Source organism: Bombus huntii, chromosome 5, assembly GCF_024542735.1.
Source record: "Bombus huntii isolate Logan2020A chromosome 5, iyBomHunt1.1, whole genome shotgun sequence".
NCBI lineage: Eukaryota > Metazoa > Arthropoda > Insecta > Hymenoptera > Apidae > Bombus > Bombus huntii.
The window spans coordinates 12,807,756-12,823,075 of NC_066242.1; the positions used below are offsets into that span (position 1 = coordinate 12,807,756).

Genomic DNA, 15,320 nt, shown 5'->3' on the forward strand with positions numbered 1-15,320 from the left:
AGAATCATCCCCTTTCCGCTTGTACCACCAGTTACCAACCACCCTGTATATCGTCTCCGACAAAGACGTTTCCACAAAATGCAAGCACTAAAATTATGCTTCGTCATACAAGAATTTATCGGTCGAATCGATAATAATTAACTCCTCCGATAATATTACCTTCTTCTTTCTATAAATCATCTGTCGATAGTCTAAATATACAGAGTGTTGCCATTTTAAACGCCAAAACTTCTGCACCGTCTAGGAGATCGATAAACTAAGAAAGTAAGTCCTTTGGAGAGTTGTTTGTTCTTGCTCCACTGTGGAAAAAATTGCAGGAAAAAAACAAAAAGATTTTCGCTCCTACGTTTATTTATTTACGCTTATTTATGTATGTTGGACCGTTCAAAGTTTCGTCCTCTTGCTGCAATACAAATATTATATCTAACAATAACCTCCTCTTTAATTACAGATGAACATTGCTTTGATAATATTTGATGCACTGCAACTACGATTCGACTTTATCTTCATTAAATAGACGATAACACGAATAAGTGAATGAAAGAAGGAAAACGTGTTTGTTTCTTTCCTTGTGATTTTCTCCAAAATGGAGCAAAAACGAAGGTATCTCTGACCTTTTTTTTTTTTTTGCTTAATTTATCGATCCCCTACACTCTGTATATGCTTTCCGATTATCTGCGGTTTGTAAAAATCCTGAAATAAGCTTGCAAATATAAAGGCAGAGAAGCAAATGTCTGGCGACAGAACGTTCCGGTCGATCGAGTAATTTGATGGTGTGATAATGAATGATTGGAACCTGAAAAGCAGGCCCCAGTCGAAAATTGGAAATATCTGTGGCTCGAAAACGACACTGCAACCATATCCAGTTCCTTTGACCTCTACAGGGATGGTTCTGCTGTTAATTACACGCAGCATAATTTTATCTTTGTATTTCCCAGGGTCCACGAGGTATAGTTTAACAGTAATGATCATCGATTCATGCGGTTCGAGATCACCAGACTCTGGACTGACGCTCCACAGTGAATCTTCGCTTTTCTTCAATGATTAGAAACAAAAAAAAAGAAGAATTAAAAAATAGTCGCGAATTACATTATCGATCGAGAGAATGTGAACAATTGATTTCTCTGTAATTTTTGACAAAATGTAATTTAACTTCAAAATCACTATCGACGAAAATAAGAAGAATAGTACCAATGTCGCGATAAACTGAGTAGGAATAGGCGAATCGTTGATAAGCTGGAATTCCATCGTTTTTTCTTCGAGAACTTTCACCTCGCCGAAGTCCAAGGAAGTTGGCTCTGCAGAAACCACGGGCCCTTGCCCGTTGCACGCTATGACCAAGTGGGATGATACTGACGATGGTTCTCCCATAACTAACATACTATAGACATTTTTTTTATACTGTTTCCAAGTTTGTAAAACAGTTTCGATTCCAAGCTACACTTAGGTGTATCAACGATAATTATAAAACATCAAGTACTTTACTTTAGCATGATTTTGTGAGATCCTAGAGTCTTCGTGATTATAACAGCTTCCATTGTCTTCGACTGATGAGCCTTGACGTATCCCTGATTGTTGCAAAGGGAACAAATCACCGCCGAATTATCCGAAACCTAAAGAAACCGAAATTGAAAGAAACGAACGAAGAGGAAAAGCATCTAATAAATATAACTACGCTGAATGCTGTTGATGATTGTCCATCCCAACGATACCTGTTGTGGTATGAAATAAAAATAGCCGTCCAAATCGGAAGTATTCTCCACAGCGAAGGATCGCGAATAAGGAAAATTGGTGAAGCAAAATTGAATGGTGATTTCTCGCGGCACGATCGATAACGAAGCCACTTTACCGCAGAATTTCACTGGCAAGGTGACAGGATCCGAATCAGAGTCCCACATGTCGACCTGAATAGTCGTCTGACCGACACGCGCGATATTGGCGGTGTAAATGACCTGCAAATCGTTAGAATCTGTTTCATAATCCCCGTTAAATCAGTCAACCTGACTTGTCAATTGTTAATTATAAACGATCGAGGAAAGGGATTGTTTACTTTGATTTTCATCGAACCATGAGCAGCCACCACCCCTTCCTGTGGGGCGACTTGGAATTCTCGCGGTTTGCTCGGGAAACTTGGCTTCGTTTGGGCTTTCGCGTAGTCCTCGTGCAGCAATGGAACCTGATCTCCGTCGTTCAGCACGGTTATGGTGAAAGCTACAGGTATCAGGGCTAGGTTGTTCAAGTGCACGTCTTGTCTAGTGCTGAATCCTATGAACAACATAGTCGTTTAACTGTGCTTGTTCTTATCAGCCGTTCTTCAATTTTTCATTGAATATTTCTAGTATATATAAGATTCTATATTCTATATCGACGGTTTGCTAGAAGAGTGACACATCTTTGACATATTTGGAAACGTTGATTCTGAGTTATTTATTAAGGGAATGATGTCATAATTACCTAATGAAACTATATTATTTAACAAGAACGATATCGGGGCTGAAATCTATTAACTAAATTGTGAAAGAAAAAGATTGTTCCTTCGTCAAATAGTTGACCAATTAATAATTTTCTTTCAAACTTTTCATTTCCTAAAAATGTACTTTCCTTAATTATGTCATTCTTCCGTCGAATCGACGATATATTTCGCCGTTCGCTCTTTTTCTCTACTTAATAGAATCATTTCGCCAAGCGTACCGAGGGCTGTCGTGCCGAAATCGAGGCTCTCCTTGTCAAAGTGCAAAGTAGGACATATAATGCATCCCCTGTAAGACAAGAAAGCGACGTATCGTCAAAAGTAACATCGTCTTCCGAACGATTTCTCCCTAATCGTACAACGTACTTGATATGCAAGCTGAGCACCTCGAGGCTCTCTTTCACCACGAAATCGACCCTCTCCACGAAATCGCCCTTACGATTCGACGAGAACGTTAAATTGAAAGATTTATGCTCGTCTGGTTGTAGCTTAAGACTGAGAGGTGTCACGTCGATCGTTCCGCCGAAATCGGTTGGTTTTGCCCTGTAAATCAACGTGCCGGGTATGTGCCCTTTGTTCGCCGCTATTATCTGAAACGATGGCATCGTTTGTTTCAACGATTTCTGATTTAATTCGAGTTTTTTCAGGTGAAATTAATACGAGCCGAGAGGTAAGGTAGAGAGCTCTGATGGATCTGACGGATCTACGGTAGATTATACCTCGTAATTGTGCACCGAACACATGTAGATGTTCTCCAAACTGATCGTGAGAACGTTCAAGCGGAAAACCGGTCCTTTGCCTGTTCCATAAAGACTACAATAGAAGAACAGAATTTAGTGTATAACTCTTACAATCATTTGAACAGTCTCCTGTAAACTAGCCTTTTTTATTCTTTTTTATTTCTGTTTCTGTTCTTATTTCGCGATACTTTATTTTATTTTATTTCTTGTTACTGCTATTAATTTATTTACAACCGATGTAACAAAGAGTATTTATCTCGTGGATATCAACGAATCGGTATTATTATTATTATTATATAGGGTGGTTGGTAACTGCTGGTACAAGCGAAAAGGGGATGATTCTACGCGAAAAAAGAAGTCGAAAATATAGAATAAAAATTTTTCGTTTGAGGCTTTGTTTTCGAGAAAATCGACTTTGAATTTTCGCTCGGTACGCGTCCAGTACGTTATAACGGGTCTCACTGTAGCTCGTTGTCTCGATGGAAAAATTAAAAAAAAAAAGAAATTTTTACTCTATATTTTCGACTTCTTTTTTCGCGTAGAATCGCCCCCTTTCCGCTTGTACCACCAGTTACCAACCACCCTGTATGTTATTATTAAAATGTTATTGGTTTTACAATATTTTAGAGAATTATACTTGTCTTACGTCAGTGGTATTCTATCTTCGCGACCAGTCACTTCTAGATAGGCAGTACTGGTCACCTCGCCGACTTCCAGCGCACGAAAGAAAACTGTTACATCGGTGGACGATTGTGGCCAAATTTCAGCTTCCTAACAGATATTCGCCAGTAGTCATTTATCGAATAAACGTAAATGGCACGTAAATTGTTGTTTAGAATCGAAAGAACTCGCCTCTGGTGCAAACATAAAACAAATATGATTATACTGAAAGGTTTCTTTCGTCAGAGACTCTAGCTCGTCCGTGTAGATACGTTGATAAACCAGCTGATGGATATCAGGGGTGCACACGTTATAATGAACGAGATCCACGTAACGATTAAGCTCGCTCTCATAAACCAGATGGAACAATTTCTTATAACTGCGGCAAAGTTGTTATTTTTCACTCTGTCATTATCTTCGTGATGATCGTTTTACTTACTGTTCTCTTCGCTCGTTATCCGCCTCGATGCTCTCAAGCTGCATCCACTTGTACTTGACGATATAATTGCTCCTGTTGTGGATCGTGAGAATCTTACTTCTTGATAGACCCAAGAAAGTATCTTCCATTCTGATGCTGCCTCTGTCGATTCGAACGGGACAATTCTCTGTGGAGCATCGAAGTTCTATTCGCAGTTTTTCTTCTAAAAAAAAAAAAATAAAAAAAAATAAAAAAGAAATAGGGCAATATCGGTACTTATCTAATCTTTCGGGTTGCCCTCCTTCTTTAAATACCAGTTTCGTATTCGAGAAAAAGATTTCCTTCGAAATCGCCAGTCTTGTTAGACAGAAAGTGTACAGTGAACTGAAGCGATTCTTCTTCTTCCATTCTACCCTTCGATGGCTCGATCCAGAAGCAAGGGCTGCAATTTGTTGCAATTATTTTTACCATTTCATCGTAATATTATTTACGTATGTAAATTAATGAGGCTTTCTGTCGCCTACGACTCTTTGAGTTAATTAATTTTGGTCCATAAGATCGCTCAGGCTCTTACAACCTCCGCTTTCCACATTCTTATAACTCAAAATTCTTTGTCTCGATTAAAATAACACTAAACTTTCATTGCAAATGTGACATTTTTTTGTATTCGATGACACATGTATTTATGTCTCTGGCTCTTGGACTAATATATTTTATTCTTCTTATAGAACTAATGATGGATGAATTTTATCTCGTATATGAAATAAATGAAACATAAATTAATTACTTGTCAGTGTAAAGGGTGAAAACAGTTGAGGCACCTCCGATGTTGCGTACAAATATCGTTTTCGACGAGGGGATCTTCACGCCTGTCAGTGGTACTTCGATTCGATCAGGAAAGTCCAAAATTCCTCTCGCATTGATCGCTATCGATGTCATTGTATGTTTAAATTGTTCAATGTTCTACTTTCATGTAGAATCGACGTCGACACGAAAAGTCGAAAAGAAATTGCTCGGAAGATATTAATGGTTCCCAAAATCTCACCTACTACTGGTACTATCAGATCTCCGCTATCAGTCGCGAATTTCAATTGATAATGGTAGTCTTGGTTCCTGTCAGGCATGAACTTCACTCGATAGGAATTGGAAATACCTGGCGCAAGCATCGTCAAGTAACTGCTTCCACAGAAATCCACGGAAAAGAAAGGATCAGGCTCGTAAAAGCTTCTCAAATATCTTGGTACCTACGATTCACGAATAATCGAGTGAATCTTATGATTCTCAATTTTGATTTTATTAGCAAAAGAAACGTAAGATCGATCGGATCCTTGAAAATAGTTTTATGGCAATCTAATCGAGTTTTTCGTTATAAGAGCTTAAAATTACCGCTGACACGTTTCGAACGGTCACTGTCACACTCAAAGAGATTCCTGGGGTGAACTGTTGAAATACGATAATACTAGGGCTGACTTCGAAATTGGAAGCCTCGAGTTCCATACACAATGGTAAATTGAATCTATTCTTCCATTTCAAAATATACTGCGTCATCTCGTCCGTTGTCATTAACATTTGTTTCATGTATTCTGATGGGCGGGCAGTATACTGGAAATATTAAATTGAATCAAATCCTGATCAAAATAATTAATGGGATAATATTCTTTGATAGTCATCGCAATGTAAATTTTGCGAAAATTTGCCAACCTCTTCTGCATCCTCGTCTTCTTTATATTGCGACTTACGAATCAAGCAGTTTACGATCTGCGTCGTATTAAATTTCTGAGGACCCCTCCATATATTTGTTTGATTGTTCTCGTTCATTTTTTCCTCGATATTTAAAATAATCTTCCTCTCGCGAATGATACTGATTGAAAATTCAGCAATTGCTCGTGCATATGTATGTCAATAATCAATTGTTCCAGTTCACGCTGCTATCGATAATCGAAATTCAAATATTACATCCGTTCTTATCTTGATCATTTTACATACTCCTCCTTGAGGACAAACTTCGCAAATTTTTTAATTAACATCTAACTCGATCAGGAAGCGGCGAATCATGTCACCACTTGACGCTCCAGCCCTAATATCGTGGATGATATATAGATTGCGTTGGCTGATACGTCAAGCAGCTCTTTGGAGAGTTAATCCAAAATTAGTCAAAGTTTAACCGTCTGCGGAACAGCAGCTCTCAAACTTTGCCTACTTTACCTAATCGTCTCCTGCTTTTAATCACATTAGAAATTCACTTTCCACTCCTTCTAATATAACGGAAGGTAATGACGTTGACATTGTTCCTTTTGCACAAGATCCTCCATTTACTTCATAAAATAACAAATACCGTCAACAGACATTTACGATCACATTTATTTCCATGAAACGTCCATAAGTACAGTGTACAACTCTGACAATTGGACTTATCGAAATCCCTCTCTAATATTGCACAAAAATTTCAGATATACGCGACAATTTTTCTCTCGTAAAGTATCGATTCTCCATTCAATCACGGAACACTATTATTCGCTTGAATAATAAATTGTTAAGGATGTTAATTAACAGCATGGATAGGGGTTGCAAGGTGGTACTGTGCAGCAAGGCGATGGGCAATAGGGTACGGTGGTGCAAACTGATGGAGGACGACAAATTTTATCGAGCATTTCGACGCAAAGTTTACGACTTATTCGTGCACAAGGTGGAGAAAGAGGAGATTCTGGAGGGTAGCCGACTGCCTTGGCGTAGGCTTTTAAGCAGCACAACGGAGGTGCTCGACAACCAGGGGGTTGAGGAGGTGGTGGACAGCAAGGCATTTTTGATATGCAACAAGGATCGCAGTCTTCCTGATAACAGCACATCCCTGGACAAGGTCCTCGTGGACAACCTAGAGGCGGGCATCTGACGTTGCATACTTCCGGTTCGGGTTTTCTACAAAAATCGTTCATTCGAGATCATCGAATGATTGAAATTACTTTATTTCATTATTTCTGTATTTTTTATTTTTTAAGAGGAATTTTTTAGAAAAGACTAACCGGCATCCGATCTCGTCAATTATTTCGAGCATCTCGTCCATGTAATTGCGGTACTTGCAGGGATCCATATTTGTTGGAGGATTAATTGATTGTTCACCGAGAATTTCATATATTTTTTGTTAATGCATAATAGCGAAAGCGATGAATTTTTATGTGAACGTTGGATTTAGTGCGTTTTACTGCCAAATAGAAAGAAACAAAAGCGTAATCGAACAGTATCGATACGATATTGTGCGATCAACTTCAGCCACGGGTAATAGAGCAATAATGACGTTTTCAAGGGTTACGTTTTACAATTAGAAATTATTCGAGACGAGAAGAAAACCACTTTGTCGGTGAACGGCATTCTATTGGCAGACGGCAATTTGCTGATGAGGACGAAACGGCGTAGGAATGGCACAAACAATAGGAAGAAGAGAAGAAAGGCAGCGATTCTAGCAACGAGGATGTGCTTGACGTTGAAAGGGAACAACTATCCAGGATGAATGTCGAAACGCTCCTGGACATCTTCGTTGCTATTCGATTCGACAGCTACTGTGAAACGCTGCCTATTACTTTCCCAAACTTTCCTTCTTCTCTCATTATAGAAACACAGTCGATCGTAAGAGTAATAAGACATTTTATTCTGAGAAATCATAAAGATCTAAACCACGTCCCTTGAAATTTATCAGATCAACGATCTGTTTCGTTCAAAGGACCTGGTTCACCATAAAATAATTAAAAAGGTCGCATATACAAAATCACAAATACAATAAACGCTCTTCTAAAAATTCACAAAGCACATATCAAACAAAACTGAAGTATAAAACAAAAATAAAAGAATCTCAAAAAGTTCGTATTACTAGTACATCATCGGGGGTTGCACGTGTCTGTTTGCAATCAGAGTTTCTGGTGCCACGATCTGCTGATTAGGTAAGTAGTCCTGCTTTCTCGCCAAATATCTCACACCCCCGATGGTCCTGGATTCGTGAATATCCGGTTGGCTGTAATACACCTTTTCAGGTAGCATCTTATCCTCCGCCATTTGCCCATTCATCGAACCATTCATATTTCCACTAGCGTCACCACCAGCATGATGGAAGCTTCCCTTATTCTGTTCTATCCTCTGACTCGATCCGACATCGCCTTCGCCATTGTTCCTCCCTAAATTCTTCGTGTTTTGATAATACTGTTGCATCTGTTGATAGTGCTGAGGATAATTTCCATCGAACTTAAACGGCATTACGTTTCCACGATTTACCATTAGATTTCTCTCGACGTAAGGAACGAGACTCGTCGAATTCTGATCTGATAACTGTTGCTGGACGATCAATTGTGGCTGATCCGTGGCTACAGTGCCATTTTCTCTTTCAGCTTGCACGCTATAGTAATTATTTGGAATATTTGATTTCTGTCTGGGATATTCTTTCAAATATTCCTGTTCAATCTTCCTCGGGTTTAATAATCGTTGAGACGAAGGATTGTTCGGATTCCTCGAGTTGGCCAAGCCATTCGCAGACACTTTGTTAGCAGGTGGCGGTAAAATAGACGTGATCAAACGACGCTGAAACTCTGTTTCTGCCTCGGTGCGATCTTGCAATCCGTTCAGCTTTATTATATTCATCTTCTTAGGAGCCAAATTAGCCAGATACTCTAGTCCTCTTCTGGTTTCCATCGGCAATCTTTCATTCTCCAGCAGCTCCTTCGCCGCTGCCGGATCCTGCAATCCGTTGTTTCGCCTCTGTGGCCGAATGTCGTTCTTATATTGACGCATTTTTAACAAACTACACGGCTCCGTAGACTGACTGGAAGATGGGACATGTTCTTGATTTTCTTGAAGAATAGGCTGATAAAGCTGCTGGTATTGTTGCAATTGAGGTTGATTATAGTACTGCTGATGAGATTGTTGGTGAACATACTGACTCTGTGGCATATTTTGTTGATAATTCATAGATTTCATCGGATCGTTCACATTGCCAGGTACTGGAACAGTGTAAAGTTGGGGATGCATGTTATTCGTGTAATTCTGTAAAGCCCTCTGTTGCTGCTGCCAATTAGCCTGTTGCTGTTGCCAGTGCTGATGGTACTGCTGATTCGCACCCTGAACAGGAACCTGCTGGCCAGACATTTGGCCCATCATCTGCTGTTGTTGTTGTTGATGTTGCTGTTGCTGATGTTGCTGTTGCTGATGTTGCATCATCTCCATTTCCCGAGCTTCTTGCTCCCTTCTTCGTTGCTCCTGTATTTTCTCGATTTGCAGGTAAGATAATCTCGTAGGTGTCAGATGAATCATCCATTCAGGCTTTTCATCTTCCTGTTTTCTTTTGCGATTCTTCACCACGAGCTTCGTTTCTTCCGAAAATTCTCCCTGTTGATGTAAAACCTCCACGTACTCTAATAGCTTTCGTTGCTCGTTCAGTAACATCTCGAACTGTCTTTGCATGATCTCCAAGGGTACTCCTTGCTGCTTCATAGTGGCCAACAATTTTTCCTGATCGCGAATCATAGCAACAGTGAACTTCAAAGGCTTCTTTCTTCCAGTTTGTTCTTTTGGATGACTGTCTTGGGATTGCTGGGGATTGAACTGCTGAGTAGGAACCATTTGTTGATTGGGATTCATCTGCTGATTAGTTCCTGGCTGATTATAGCCCATCAAACTTTGTTGTTTTTGGACAATCGCGTTTCCCTGTACAGGATTTCTACACAACTGCTGATACTGATGCATAGGATGTTGCTGATGTACAGAGCGTTGCAGTTGCACAGGCTGTTGTTGATGTATAGAGTGTTGCAGTTGCACAGGCTGTTGTTGATGTATAGAGTGTTGCAGTTGCGCAAGCTGTTGCTGATATTGAGGCATCAATTGCTGTTGTTGATTCTGTAGTCTACAGAGTGCCTGGTTACCATTTACCACGTCAACGTTGTAAGGTTTCAACTGGGCCTTAATGCTGGAATGTTCAGCCATCTGATTATTGTTGTTCCATCCATTTTGTACATTCATCGCGCTATGATTCGGTTGGCTTGATCCAATCATTCTTGAATTTTTTAATTGACTGGTCGCTACATCTTGAGGGGAAGTCATTCCATGACCAGGAAAATAGCTTCCATGCTGCTGAGGATTATAATTCGCAGGAGCTACTTGGCCTCCTACTTGCTGTTGATTCCCCATCATCTGCGTTTGATAGTTGTTAGCCCTCTGCTGCATCTGTTGCTGCTGTACCATGTTCTGCTGCAGCTGCTGATAAATCTGCTGAGGATTCTGAAGATTCGTGTGCGGTAAAACGGGACTACGCGAAGAACACTGATACAGATGATCAACGTTAGGTGAGTTTAACGTAACAGGATCCATAGGATTCAGCAAGTTAGGCTGTTCTTTGCTCAGCATTGCTCGTCTGTAAGCCATTGCATTTCGGCCTCCTACCGGTTGTTTCTCGTAATCGACTTCATCAGCATTCGTCTGATCCTCATTTTTTATTTTTCCTTGATTCATAACCAAAACGTTTGAAACCTGCTGTATGCCTGGTTGCGACGTCGCTGTAACTTCAGACAGATTGGAGGAAATCGCGTGGTTATTCTTCCGTGGAGAATACTCTCGCGAACCGTAGGGCACGAAAGGACGATGGGATTGAGCGTTTGAAACTTGTTGAGGCAGCGTACTCTCCGAGTGCGGATTCATCTGACCGATCTGATGGATCGCCTGCTGAGGCACAACCTGTTGCTGACTCACACTTTGCACGCCCTACGAAACGATTAATTTGTGCTTTAATGCGTCCAAGTTGGACTATTTGAAGATTGCATTTGAACTGGAAATACTGTTCGTGGCTAGGAAGTTGGATAGCAGAGGCAATACGAGTCTCATCGGTTATAGCATAATAGGATTAAACAAACGATCATTCCCTGGCGGAATCAGATTCTCAATTGTTCGTATTTCACTCTTACGCTCGTTTTGGCAAACGAAAAGCATTTGTTGCGTTTGTAACATAAAATACTTTATGAGACACGACTGACTCGATTAAAATGAAGAAAGCGAAAGTTAAAATAAAAGATATCCGAATAAGGATAAAAAGACCTTTAAAGAACTTTAAGTGGATAAAAGAACTTTAAATGGTACAGTAACGTCATATTCCTCGATCAAAGTCTCCGTAACGAGATTGATAAAATTAAAAGGAAAAAGGCAAAGTTAATAAAACATTCTCATAGTAGGATATTCGGACAATCAAAAGCTTCAAATGTAATAGAACGACTTCACTTTCATCTATCGTTTCCCGCATGAAAAAATTGATAAAACTAGAAAGAAAAAATAAAAATTAATAAAATATCGACTTACCTGTGGCTGTCGGTGTTGATGAACATGCTGTGTGACCGCTGTAGCGTCACCTTGACCAGTGTCGCGACATTGCTCGGGATGTCCAGCCACGTACACGATTCCACATTCTCGAGGATCTTGCTGTGCGATTAAAGCACCTATTGGTTTGGGAGAAAAAGGCGGAGGACTTTCCAACTTTTTAATTTTCTCCGCAGGGAAATACTTGAGTCTCGGCGAGGAACACGACCTAGACTCTTTGCATCTGTCTTGAGAGCTAAACCTTGTCTTCGGCATAGAAACGTCCACGGCTTTGTTGATCAGTTTTGAAGGATCATTCGAATCGACGAGATTGTGCGTAGATGGTAATTTCTCGGTTTTAAAAAACTTTTGTTGCACGGTATTCGGTTTCGCGTGCAAACTGGCTGTGCTTGGCCGTCTGGACGATGCTTTCTGCCTGATGTTTCTATCCACTGAAGCTTTCCTGTAAGAAGGAACTTGTATACAAATAACACGACAAAGTGGCGAAAGAATGGCAATCAAAAGCAGAAATCAATCGTTATTTCATCGCCGCACATTTTATTTTTTAAATAGAAAGGACTGTTGGAAAACGAGGCTCGTAACGTTCTCCCGTAATTTCATGACAGATTTAAATAGTAAAGTAACTACTCTTAAATATTAAAAAAAAACTTCTGGTATAAAAAGACAGGGTTTATAAAATTGATTAATAGAAAAGAAGAAAATGTTAACCCCTGATTTACCGAATTGAAAAAAAATAAGGGACTTTAAAAGTTGTACCTTTTGTTCATTTTCGTTCGAAATTTTGCGAGAGTAATGGGAATATCTAGTGGAACATCATCTGTGATAAGCCAGGTAATTTTCTAGCTCGGATTTTGCATCACCGCCGAGGAAAATGGGAAACTCTGACAGCGAGATGTCAGTCCAGGTTTGAAAGTAAGCTGTGTTGTCATGGATACAGCTTATGGTTCGTTCTTAATTTCAAATTTATATCTAACTGAAGCAAGCCACACACGAATAAAACCGATCAACAGTATTGAGGTTAATCATTTGACTTCTTTTTAATTAAGCACTTAACGTGTATCCTCGTAATGAAGGAAGATGTTATTACAGATTGAGCAGAAATGAACTTGTTCAGTTTGACTTCCGAGTGCTTCAAATATAAAAATAACTTCCTGTTGATTTTGTTAATAAACGAGAAAAAAGAAATAAATATTTCTTGTAAATGAATGCGACTTAAATACTTTTACAATTTTTTATTATGTGTTGTTTACATAATTGTGTATTTCTTAGCTTCCCGTATTTTTCTTTGCGGCTACTGATAATGTCAATAGATGATGATATAACTTCGAAATTTTTATCTCAAACGTGATACGATAAAATCAGTCATCCCGTTGTCGCAACCGTACCAAAACCTTGACAACGTGACTTGATTCATAAAAAAAAATCACAGTAAAAAATGAATGGTACCTGTTTTCTATTGCGATCAACATTATCAAATGCTGAAGTACATCGTAATCACGTTCGTTTGTTTAACGATGATATTGAAAAATGAATATATTGCCAAACGGTATTGAAAAATATGCAGCAAATTCTCCCAATGACCTTTCACTTTGCAAACGCACTTATTTTTAAGGGGGGAAAAATACATGCCTGTGCATAGTAATTTTAGCTTGCGTGGGACGAATTGCGGCTGATTTAAGATCGTCTAAAACTGAAAATTGGGAATAACAGATAAACATTTTTCTCGATGAAATCTCGATCTCTATCGCAAGAATAATCCTCGTTATTTTAATAATTTGTCATTCTAATGAACAACCTAACAAGGTAACGTCTAAATCGGTAAGTCACTTAATTCTTGGTAATTCTTAATTCGGTTGCGATGATCATCGAATTCCTCAATCGGGAAATAAAAGTTTGTTGGAAGACGTACTCGAGTACAGTTCAATCCGAGATTACAACCAATCGGGGTCTCTTCGTCGTAAGTTTTGTGCCACTTCCGAGACAGTAAATCGATCATAATTAGGAACCTGTGTCTTAATTCGTTTTACCTGATCAGGATTTCTTCAACGTTGAAACAGTTCCATGTATCTCGTATTTTTATCTTAACTCGCAAAATTTTCTTTGAAAATTATATCTCTCTGTGCCTGATATTTTCCTAAAAAAAAAAAACAAAAGAAAGACAAAAACGTTATCTTCAGATACTGCTATAATTAAATGTAACTGAATCAACAAAACATTTCAAAAATCACCTATTTTCGTATCAAAAGTCAAATCCACGTATATATTCGTCGTTCTCGTTAGATCCCACACGCCTAGCTGTCAGATCCCAAGAAACCTTCCAACTCTTGCCTGCAGTTAACAGGGGGGATGAGACACTGCACAAAGAAAACCACAGCGTTGAACGTCAATTAATACATTCGTTTTCCTGAAGATCGTTCAAAAGTGAATGGTATTATGGCGAACTGACGGCAAACTGCACGACAAGGGGAGCAAGGGGGCGGAGTAGGCGGTGGACAGGGCATACAGGGGACCATTTTCTTGGTGCAAACGAACGCCACAGTTGGACAGGGCGGTGGACAGGGTGGCGGTGGTGGTGTACACGCAACGATAACCTTTGGTGGACAAGGAATGGCGCAACAAGGTGGACAAGGGGTACAAGGCCGTAGGTAAACCTAATTTCGAGGTGAGTTATTAAGTTAGCTCCGTGAAAACAAGCTACGTAAAGGACTTAATATATTTGCATTGTTGTTACGCGTTGCTCTTTGAAATTCTTGTAACGACGATAAAAGAGAGGAAGAATAAAAATTTGATTTGTCCCGTATTTTTATTTTTATATTTTGTTGGAACTCACTGTTGTTTTAGTTGGCTGAGGTGGGCAACGAGGTGGGCAAGGTGGCCTGCATAAAATAGTGGGTGGAGGGCAAGGTGGGGGGGAGCAGCATGGATTACAGCAAGATCGGCAGGACATATTTCCGAAACAACCTTCGTACGAAAAAAGGATATCATAGTTTAGATAAATAAGTTTAACAGAATCTTATTTATACTTATTATATTTGAAATAAAACTGTGAAGTAAAAAAAGTAATAGTTGATTAAAGTTCTATATTTCATCAAATTTGAGTCCTCTGCGTCTCTTGTCGAATTCGAATTATCTAAATTGTATTTTAAACCGCATTACAAAATCGATTAACTGCTAATAAGAGAGACTTTACTTGATTACGCTACGGCACTAACGGGATACGAGCTGATTATGAGGAGTTAAGTCGATATTTCCATGCGATGTCCGTGAGTCTGCATATTGTCGTCGATCCCCTGACGATGGACCAGGCCCAATCTAACGAGAAACGGCGGCATTGGCATGGTTCGACGTCTATTTCGGACCACTTGAAATTTTGTCGATGGACGAACGAGAAGCCTAAACGGTGTGACGTATTATTTGCTTGTTTAGTTTGCCGGTTACCCAGACGATCTGATCTTTCTTTTGTCAGCCAGTCGTTCTATTCTTTTTCAGCGGGAAAATAGCATGTAAAATCACGGCTATTCGACCTTATTTCTCGTAACGATAATTCCGTGAAAAAATTTCATGTTTTCGCTTAATTGATACTTCCGTAATCTGCATGCGTATATTGATATTATTAATATCAATTAAATTAAACGATTCCTAATGGCTACTATCACGATTAATTACAAAATCAAATTCGAAATAATTCAAG

At 39.4% G+C, this 15,320-nt stretch overlaps 3 protein-coding genes across 3 annotated transcripts in view; all 3 read right to left on the bottom strand.

The window, feature by feature from the left end:
• Positions 1–1,553, bottom strand: part of LOC126865830 (hydrocephalus-inducing protein-like) — a 29,831-nt gene extending 28,278 nt beyond the window's left edge. Inside the window, exons 1-3 of the mRNA XM_050618726.1 lie at positions 1,486–1,553; positions 1,192–1,381; positions 797–1,035 (exon numbers count right to left, since the gene is read on the bottom strand). Of these exons, the coding sequence (XP_050474683.1) occupies positions 797–1,035; positions 1,192–1,381; positions 1,486–1,538 (482 nt within the window). The 5' untranslated portion in view covers positions 1,539–1,553. The remainder of the gene's footprint in view (positions 1–796; positions 1,036–1,191; positions 1,382–1,485) is intronic.
• Positions 1,554–6,834: 5,281 nt separating this feature from the next.
• LOC126865831 (sperm mitochondrial-associated cysteine-rich protein-like) lies at positions 6,835–7,772 on the bottom strand. The gene is made up of 2 exons (XM_050618727.1): positions 7,309–7,772; positions 6,835–7,204 (listed from the first exon to the last, which is right to left on the bottom strand). Exons 1-2 carry the CDS (start codon positions 7,374–7,376, stop codon positions 6,835–6,837), a joined length of 438 nt encoding a protein of 145 aa, XP_050474684.1. The 5' UTR covers positions 7,377–7,772.
• Positions 7,773–7,910: 138 nt separating this feature from the next.
• Positions 7,911–12,091, bottom strand: LOC126865832 (putative uncharacterized protein DDB_G0271606; the record flags this gene model as incomplete). The annotated part of the gene is made up of 2 exons (XM_050618728.1): positions 7,911–11,023; positions 11,612–12,091. Coding segments are annotated over 2 exons (3,354 nt in total), but the record flags the coding sequence as incomplete, so codon positions are not given.
• Positions 12,092–15,320: the final 3,229 nt, after the last annotated feature.